This window comes from Zea mays, chromosome 1 (assembly GCF_902167145.1).
Source record: "Zea mays cultivar B73 chromosome 1, Zm-B73-REFERENCE-NAM-5.0, whole genome shotgun sequence".
Lineage (NCBI taxonomy): Eukaryota > Viridiplantae > Streptophyta > Magnoliopsida > Poales > Poaceae > Zea > Zea mays.
Genome location: NC_050096.1, coordinates 253,783,357 through 253,793,340, shown reverse-complemented (window position 1 = coordinate 253,793,340; position 9,984 = coordinate 253,783,357). Strand labels below are relative to the sequence as shown.

Genomic DNA, 9,984 nt, shown 5'->3' with positions numbered 1-9,984 from the left:
GGGCCGGGCCGTCACCCCTTAAGTGACGCGCCATCTCTTGATCTGGAGCCGGTGATAAGTGAGCAAGGATCGGGTCGTCGCATCCTTAGTGGCGCGCTACATCGGCTCCCGGGTGTAGTGGAAAATGAGCAAGGGTCTTTGCATCTTCCTCGGCGGGTGCGAAGGGTAAGGAAGCTAGTCGAGCCAACTAGGGTCCGTGTAGGTAGTTGGAACGTAGGTTCCTTAACAGGTAAGTTACGAGAAATAGTTGACGTTGCGGTGAGGAGACGAGTAAACATTTTATGAGTTCAAGAGACCAAGTGGAAAGGACAGAAGGCGAAGGAAGTGGAAGGTACAGGCTTCAAGTTGTGGTACACGGGGACTGCAACAAACAAGAATGGAGTAGGTGTCTTGATCGACAAGAGCCTTAAAGATGGGGTAGTAGATGTTAAGAGGGTAGGAGATAGAATCATCCTAGTCAAGCTGGTCATTGGGGACTTGGTTCTCAATGTTATCAGCGCGTATGCTCCTCAAGTAGGCCTTAATGAGAACTCAAAGAGGGAGTTCTGGGAAGGCCTGGAGGACATGGTTAGTAGTGTGCCAGTTGGCGAGAAGCTCTTCATAGGAGGAGATCTCAATGGCCATGTGGGTACATATAGCACCAGTTTCGAGGGTGTGCATGGAGGCTTCGGCTTTGGGACTAGGAATCAAGAAGGAGAGGAAATCCTGAACTTTGCCCTAGCCTATGACATGTTTATAGCAAACACCTTCTTTAGGAAGAGGACATCCCACCTGGTGACCTTCAGTAGTGGCCAACACACTAGCCAGATTGATTTCGTCCTCTTGAGAAAAGAGGACAGGCATGCCTGCTTAGATTGCAAGGTTATACCTGGAGAGTGTGTGGTAACCCAACATAAGCTTGTCGTTGCTGACTTCCGTTTTAAGATTCGTTTACAACGGAATAAGCATAACAAGGTCACTAGAACAAAGTGGTGGAAGCTTAAAGGGGATGTGGCCCAAACTTTCAAGGAGAGAGTTATCGAGGAGGGCCCTTGGGCAGAAGAGGGAGACACAAATATCATGTGGAGGAAGATGGCGGTGTGCATCCGAAAGATAGCTTCAGAAGAGTTTGGGTTGAGTCAAGGAAACAGAAGGGAAGTTAAAGACACTTGGTGGTGGAACGAAGATGTCCAAAAGGCTATCAAGGAGAAGAAAGATTGCTACAAACGCTTATATCATGACAAGTGTGCGGAAAACATAGAGAAGTATAGGATAGCGAAGAAGTCTGCAAAGCGAGCGGTTAGTAGAGCCCGAGGTCAAGCCTTTGACAACCTTTATCAACGGTTGGACACAAGGCAGGGAGAAAAGGATATCTATAGGATGGCCAAGATTCGTGAAAGGAAGACAAGGGATGTCAACCAAGTCAAATGCATCAAGGATGAAGCAAACCAACTATTAGTGAAGAATGAAGAGATCAAGAACAGATGGAAGGAGTACTTCAACAATTTGTTCAATGGAGGGAATGAGAGTTCTACAATAGAATTGGACGAACCATTCGATGACAACAACAGGGGTTTTGTACGAAGGATACAAGAATATGAAGTTAAGGAGGCGCTAAAAAGGATGAAGGTAGGAAAGGCGATGGGCCCTGATGGTATCCCTATCGAGGTATGGAGATGCCTTGGAGACATAGCGATAGTATGGCTGACTAAGCTTTTCAACACCATCTTTCGGACAAACAGAATGCCCGGCGAGTGGCGGCGGAGTACATTAGTACCAATCTTCAAGAACAAAGGAGATGTTCAAAGTTGTACTAATTACCGTGGGATTAAGCTCATGAGCCATACAATGAAGCTATGGGAGAGAGTCATTGAACACCGCCTGCGAAAGATGACGTGCGTGACCCAAAATCAGTTTGGTTTCATGCCCGGGAGATCAACTATGGAGGCCATTTTCCTACTAAGACAACTTATGGAGAGATTCAGAGAACAAAAGAAAGACCTGCATATGGTCTTTATAGACTTGGAGAAGGCTTATGACAAAGTACCTAGGAGTGTATTGTGGTGGGCCTTGGAAAAACACAAAGTAGCAACAAAGTACATTAATCTTATTAAAGATATGTACACTAATGTTGTGACAAGTGTCCGAACAAGTGATGGGGACACCGATGACTTTCAAATTAACATAGGACTACATCAAGGGTCGGCTTTGAGCCCTTATCTTTTCGCTTTGGTGATAGATGAGGTCACAAGGGACATACAAGGAGATATACCGTGGTGTATGCTTTTTGCCGATGATGTGGTACTTATTGAGGAGAGTAGGAGTGGTGTTTCGCAAAAGTTGGAATTGTGGAGGCAGACGTTGGAAGCAAAAGGTTTTAGGCTTAGTAGGTCCAAAATAGAGTATATGAAGTGTGATTTCAGTGCCATGGGGTATGAAGATGGTGATGTTAGTCTTGATGGGCAAGTGGTACTCAAAAAAGACACTTTTCGTTACTTAGGATCAATGCTTCAGAAGGATGGAGACATCGATGAGGATGTCAGTCATAGAATTAAAGCTGGATGGTTGAAGTGGCGGCAAGCGGCGGGTGTCTTATGCGACCCCCAGGTGCCACACAAACTAAAAGGCAAATTCTACAGGACAGCAATCCGGCCGGCTATGTTGTATGGAGCAGAATGTTGGCCCACTAAAAGACGACATGTCCAACAACTATGCGTGGCAGAGATGCGTATGTTGCGCTGGATATGTGGCCACACAAGGAGAGACCGAGTCCGGAATGATGATATACGAGAGAGGGTAGGAGTGGCGCCAATTGAGGAGAAGCTTATGCAACATCGTTTGAGATGGTTTGGACATATCCAACGAAGATCTGAGGAGGCACCAGTGCATATTGGAATAATTAGGCGTCCCGAGAATGTGAAGAGAGGTAGAGGTCGACCAACCTTGACGTGGACAGAGGCTGTGAAGAGGGACCTGAAGGAGTGGAATATTGATAAAGAGCTCGCCGTGGATAGGAAGGGGTGGAAGTGTGCAATTCACGTGCCAGAACCTTGATTTATAGTTTCGCTTTTCCTCTTTAATCGTTTGACTTTTTCTTGTGCCCATTTAGATCTTGCTGGTTCTTGTGGGTTTTATCTCTTTTATGTGTTTCCCCGTTTCGTCGTTTTTAGGTTCTCCTTTGCCTTTGTTTCCCTTTTTTTTCTTTGGGGGTTGAGCTCTGAGGTTTTCATACGGGGTTTCATCTCTAGCCTACCCCAACATGCTTGGGACAAAAAGGCTTTGTTGTTGTTGTTGTAGTACCGTCCCAATTAATGTCATGACCAATCTAGAATCGGTCATTCATTTGGCTATGATGTATTTTCTAAGACTATCTTCAAGCTCCAGCAGCTTAGCTATCTTCATCTTAATATTTAAATTCCATTCTATGAACAATGCAGTATATAATACAAAACCGTGTTTTAAGTGACCATATGAGTAATTTGGTGTACACGGTCTCTAAGAGCAACTCTAATAATTCTCTAAACAACTCCCTAAATATTAAATTTAAGAAGTGAATAGAAAATTGATTCTCCGATAGTTCTCTAAATAGACTTGTTAAATTTAGTTACTTGCTATCGAACCATATTTACTCTCCAAGTTTGGCAACCGGATAGGAACCCCTAAACATAGTTAGCGTCGATTTCTTCACACACGTGTGCTCGTTTTTTCTCTTTTATGTGTAGCAAGGTAGCAAGATCTGATAACGCACATGACACAAGTTTCTTTTCTGCCGTCAGACCACCGCCGCCCCCATAGGCCACGTCGTCGGACTACCGCTCCTCTACAGGTCGCGTCGACCGGCCTGGTCCTTCGCCCTCGACATCCTATGCTCTCGACCTATCGCCAACCAGGTCCGATGGGAGAAAGCCTACTAAAACTAAATTCAAAATTGAATTACCGTCTAAATATTAGGAACTATTAGAGACAAAACTATATTTTACTCACAATAGCTATTTAACTACTTGCTAAACATAAGTTTAGGAAGCTTTTTAGATAACTATTGATGCTGCTCTAAGAAAGTTATTTTTCTTAGGAATAAGTATATATAACATCTGACCTTTAATGTGTGTGGTCTACTTCACCCCCTCACCTTCAAAATCATATGTTTAACCAATATCAACTTTGCAAAACTAGACAAATAGCCCCTAAACAGTTTTTGGTGGTGGTTTTGATGACGCGACGCTAATTTAAGTGGCAATAGTTTTGTCTTTTTAGTTATATCATCTAATAGTATCTAAAATTTATATAATTTTAAACAAAAATCAATAATTAGATATTATATCTGCACTAAATTTTCTAAAATTTTAGAAGTAACGGTTTAGGGGGTGTTTGGGAGTGAAGTTTTTTCACAGTTTTGGAAAAATATTGTAGTATTCTAAAATACTGCAGTATTATATACAGAATCGTGTTTGACAAGCTAATTAAAATCTCTGTTTTTAAAGCTGAAGTATTGCAAAAACTGTAGTTTTTTAAGGTATTCTAAACTTAGGTCTTGACCTTAATTTTCAAAGCTGTAGTATTTTAAATGGTGGTATTGTCTTGACTAAAGTATTGTATAGTATTTTAAATACTGTGGTTTGCAAAAACTTTGTTCCCAAACAGAGCCTTAGTTACTAAAAATAAAAAAACTATATAAAAAGAGCTTAATTTTTTGTCCCTGATTTATTTTTTTATCTCCCGAGGTTAATTTTTCTTACTAGAGCTAAATAACACTATTAGGGCTAGTTTGGCAATTCTATTTCTCCATAGATTACCATTTTACAAGGGAAAATAAACTAATTTTCTTTGAGAAAATGTAAATACCTTAAAAATGGAGTTTCCAAACTATTCGTTATAAAAATACTCAAATACTGTGGATTTTGGGAACTCCATTTTCCCAAAGGAAAATGAACTAATTTTCCTTGAGAAAATAGTGTTTCCAAACTAACCCTAACTAGATTAATTTTTTCATATATTTTTTAGAAACACTTAGCAAACAGTAATATAATGATATTTAATTTTTACAAATACTTTTTCTTAGCTAAATTAACATATACATATATTTTGAAATATTTATGTCTGAGCTAAACAGTAATATAATGAGAATTTTAAATTAGATCTGTATAAAGTTTGAAATATTTATGTAAATTATCAGCTATAATATAACGGCTAGTACGACGACTGTGATGATGCCTGAGCTATTTGTGGTCGGGATAGATAGCGTTGGATGGATTTGGGCGGGGCGATCTTTGCCTCCACCTGGCCGCCGGCCATTGGGCGCCCCGACGCGCGATATCCAGAGGCGCAGCGGCAGCCAATGGCCTGGGCGCGGACGTGGCGCGCCGGGCGTCCACTAGTCGCGCCCCGCACCGTTGAGCCCTTGAGCCGTCGTATAAAGATCTCCCCGCCGCACCAGGCCATTCCCACCAGCAAGACCAACAAACCCACTTCTGACTGACCACTGTGCCGCGCCGTGGTCACCGGACGGACACACAGAACGACGATGGCCGCGTCGGCGCTGCACCAGACCACCAGCTTCCTCGGGCAGGCCCTGGTCTCCCGCGCCGCCGGCGTCGATGCCGGCGGCCGCATCACCATGCGCCGCACCGTCAAGAGCGTTCCCCAGAGCATATGGTACGTGCCTTCTGCTCTCCGCATGCTTCCCTTGTGTCAATCAGCTCGCTCGGGAAGTGAGAACTGACGTGCGTGCTGGCTGCCTGCTGCAGGTACGGCCCTGATCGCCCCAAGTATCTTGGCCCGTTCTCCGAGCAGACGCCGTCGTACCTGACCGGCGAGTTCCCCGGCGACTACGGGTGGGACACCGCGGGCCTCTCGGCCGACCCGGAGACATTCGCGCGCAACCGGGAGCTGGAGGTGATCCACTCCCGGTGGGCGATGCTGGGCGCGCTGGGCTGCGTGTTCCCGGAGATCCTGGCCAAGAACGGCGTCAAGTTCGGCGAGGCGGTGTGGTTCAAGGCCGGCGCGCAGATCTTCTCGGAGGGCGGGCTGGACTACCTGGGGAACCCCAACCTGGTGCACGCACAGAGCATCCTGGCCATCTGGGCGTGCCAGGTGGTGCTCATGGGCTTCGTCGAGGGCTACCGCGTCGGCGGCGGCCCGCTCGGGGAAGGGCTCGACAAGGTGTACCCCGGCGGCGCCTTCGACCCGCTGGGCCTCGCCGACGACCCGGACACCGCCGCCGAGCTCAAGGTGAAGGAGCTCAAGAACGGCCGCCTTGCCATGTTCTCCATGTTCGGCTTCTTCGTGCAGGCCATCGTCACCGGCAAGGGCCCCATCGAGAACCTCTTCGACCACGTCGCCGACCCCGTCGCCAACAACGCCTGGGCATACGCCACGAACTTCGTCCCCGGCAACTAACTGACTGAGCAACGCCGTACATGTGTACTACCATCAGATCCATCCATTCGTTCGTCCGTCCGTCGAGTGAACAGTGTGGTCTTCTCTGTACTCTACTTGTTCAGATCGTAGGCGTGTAGTAGTTGCACCAGCCGGCGTATGCTCATGATCGATGTGTGCTCATCAATCAATGTCAATGGCTGCCTGCTGTAAGCGGTCGATGTAAACTAAGCACAGACGCATGTATCGTCATCAGTGGATGAATCAATCTATCGATGGCCTGTGCCATTCATTTTTGAATCGATCAACATCACTCCATCGATCGACCATTGATCCTTTCTAGAGCAGTAACATGAATCCATGATGGATTGCCGAGCTGAATTGACGCGTGTATACAGTGCTGGGACGAGGAATATGTTGCGAAAATATCAAGTACAGTAGCGCACAGCTCTCTGCTGTCATCGTCGTGGTGGCTTATCGTGTCTAGCGGTGGCCGCCATCTTAGTATGTTAGAGCGATCACCGGTCTAAAGTTTAGTTCATTGTTACTCCGATCTCTCCATCTCGAATTAAAATTCGTTTTATCTTTTTACTAGATTCATACAATTATATATATATATATATTCATAATCATATACCTGAATATAAACATAAAAATTTAGAATTAAAACTACTATTATTTTAAGACGAGAGATTAACTTATTTCAATTTATTTATAGTCTCGATATAATATTTTATTTTCCTAACCTTCTATCCAGCTTATATAATCTAGAAATGAAACAAACATGACCTTAATATGCATTAGTTAAAATTTTATTTTTTCTAATAAGTCCTACTCATCAACTAACGTCTACTAAATTTTGTTAGACCATGATTAATTCATGTTTAGACTTTCTATTTAACATCCAAAATATGAACTAAAGTTTAGTTTAGTCCATCTGAGTAACCCCTTAGGCCATGTTCGGAAGGTGTGGTTATAATCACCAAGTGGAATTAATCCAATCGTGGTTTGAGTGGATCCCTGCCGTCACTTTTTCCCTGTGTGATTTAATTCCCTGCCTCCTTTTTTCTTGTTCGGTTAGCCCATACAGTAAAGAACATCAACACTTCTTGTACGGTTAGCCTATACAGTAAACAACAACACTTCAGCGTCCAGATTGCTTCTTTTTCTAAAATAGAAACAAATATTTGTTTCATCGTCAAAACTAAAGCGGTTTGATATGGCCTTAAAGCAACGCCGTCGCATTTATGAAGGAATCAAAAACTGATGTTGAGACCTCAGAAACAACATTCGGAAGAGACAAAGACTAATGTATAGAAACAACACTCGAAATCAAAACAACAACAATATATTTATAGGCTCTAACATTTCATCATCTAAACATCGACGTCTGTTGTCCAACTGGTCTAGACCTTCTTAGCTCTTCAGTAACTCTAGCCACATCTAGCCATCATCTTACCATCCGATCTGCATGTGAGAAACAAAGAGTCAGCTTCTGCATCCCAAATATGCCAAGGTACCATGTTCTTGTTTTTAGATATATTTTGGTGACTGGCTGAACAATCTGGCCCTATCAGATTCAACCATCCTAGAACTAGCAGCTATGGTATAAGGCATGGAATCTGTAGCCTAGCAATTTTTTTGTAGCTTTGAAACAGCTCTAAAACACTAGTTTGGAATGGCTAGAAATCTGGCAGAAAAGTTGGTTCTCATGATCTCAACTTGTCTATTACATTTGTTCTCTTTATAATGCCTTCTTGGCATTGTTTAATTTTTCTTTTTTACTTCATCCATGACAGCTTTGTTTCAAGTGGTTATTAGGCTTCATGGATGTCTCAGGAGCAAGAACAAGATTTTGGTATAGTGCTGAAGCAGGGGGCACAAGTGATGGATCAAAATGTGTATATAAAATTGAAATTGAATTTGATGAGTATATACAAATTAAAATAGAATTTGATGAGTATATAAAACTAAAACTGAATTTGATGAGTATATAAAAACTAAAACTGAATTTGATGAGTATATAAAAACTAAAATTGAATTTGATCATGTAACAAGTGAATTGCATTACAAGGAAAAGATGTCAAGAGTTCATAATACAGAGAAGTGTCGTAGAACATGAACATATAATATCAATATGGTACATAATGCCATTAATTAATGATAGTAACATATAGTAACATGCAATAGCTAGTAATTTATTGGGGGAAGGAATGGCCAGGTGATAAAACCAATATACATGCAATAGCTAGTAATTTATTGGTGGAATTGAACTAGTTTGCATGATGTAAGTACAAAGGTTACTTGGAATTAAACCAATATACATTTCATAAGATATGCATGGATGCTTTCTTCATATTTAATATTTTGGACCACGCTTGCACCACTTGTTTTGTTTTTGCAAATTCTTTTGTAAATTCTTTTCAAAGTCTTTTTGCAAATAGTCAAAGGTAAATGAATATGATATCAAGATTTGAAATTTTCTCTCCCTGTTTCAAATGCTTTTCCTTTGACTAAACAAAACTCCCCTTCAATGAAATTCTCCTCTTAGTGTTCAAGAGGGTTTTGGATATTAATTTTGAAAGGGGTTATACCAATTTGAAAATTCTATCAAAAATAAGATACCAATTGAAAAACCTTCTTTTAATGCAAATTGGAAAGACTACATTTTTGCCCAAAACCGGTCCGAAGTTTTGTACTCATCAAGCATGGTTCTCGCCATGTCAAGTAGAGTTCTATTCTTCCTTTTCCACTACACCATTTTGTTGTGGCGTGTAGGGAGAAGAGAACTCATGCTTGATGCCCTCATCCTCAAGAAAGCCTTCAATTTGTGAGTTCTTGAACTCCGTCCCATTGTCGCTTCTAATCTTTTTGATCCTAAAGCCGAACTCGTTTTGAACCCGTCTCAAGAATCCCTTTAAAGTCTCTTGGGTTTGAGATTTTTCCTGCAAAAAGAACACCCAAGTGAAGCGAGAATAATCATCCATAATAACAAGACAATACTTACTCCCGTCGATGCTTATGTAAGCTATCGGGCCAAATAGGTCTATGTGGAGTAGCTCAAGCGACCTGTCGGTCGTCATGATGTTATTGTGTGGATGATGAACACCAACTTGCTTCCCTGCTTGACATGCGGTACAAACCCTGTCTTTCTCAAAATGAACATTGGTTAGTCCCAAAATGTGCTCTCCCTTTAGAAGCTTATGAAGATTCTTCATCCCAACATGGGCTAGTCGGCGATGCCATAGCCAATCCATGTTAGTCTTAGCAATTAAGCAAGTGTCGAGTTCAGCTCTATTAAAATCAACTAAGTATAGCTGACCCTCTAACACTCCCTTAAATGCTACTGAATCATCACTTCTTCTAAAGACAGTAACACCTAAATCTGTAAAAAGACAGTTGTAGCCCATTTTACATAATTGAGAAACAGAAAGCAAATTGTAATCTAAAGAGTCTACAAGAAAAACATTGGTAATAGAATGGTCAGGAGATATAGCAATTTTACCCAATCCTTTGACCAAACCTTGATTTCCATCCCCGAATGTGATAGCTCTTTGGGGATCATGGTTTTTCTCGTAGGAGGAGAACATCCTTTTCTCCCATGTCATGTGGTTTGTGCACCCGCTATCA

General features: G+C 42.4%; 1 protein-coding gene across 1 annotated transcript; it reads left to right on the top strand.

Annotated features, from left to right (window-relative positions):
• The first annotated feature begins 5,416 nt into the window (after window positions 1-5,416).
• On the top strand, window positions 5,417-6,698 carry LOC100281879 (chlorophyll a-b binding protein). The gene is made up of 2 exons (NM_001154799.2): window positions 5,417-5,631; window positions 5,724-6,698. Exons 1-2 carry the CDS (start codon window positions 5,501-5,503, stop codon window positions 6,373-6,375), a joined length of 783 nt encoding a protein of 260 aa, NP_001148271.1. The 5' UTR covers window positions 5,417-5,500; the 3' UTR covers window positions 6,376-6,698.
• Window positions 6,699-9,984: the final 3,286 nt, after the last annotated feature.

What these genes read in the sequence shown, in the direction of transcription:
- LOC100281879 (NM_001154799.2), top strand. Translation starts at nt 5,501, where the DNA reads ATGGCCGCGTCGGCGCTGCACCAGACCACCAGCTTCCTCGGGCAGGCC. An exon ending in AGCGTTCCCCAGAGCATATG is followed by an intron (nt 5,632 to 5,723) that starts GTACGTGCCTTC and finishes TGCCTGCTGCAG; the next exon opens with GTACGGCCCTGATCGCCCCA.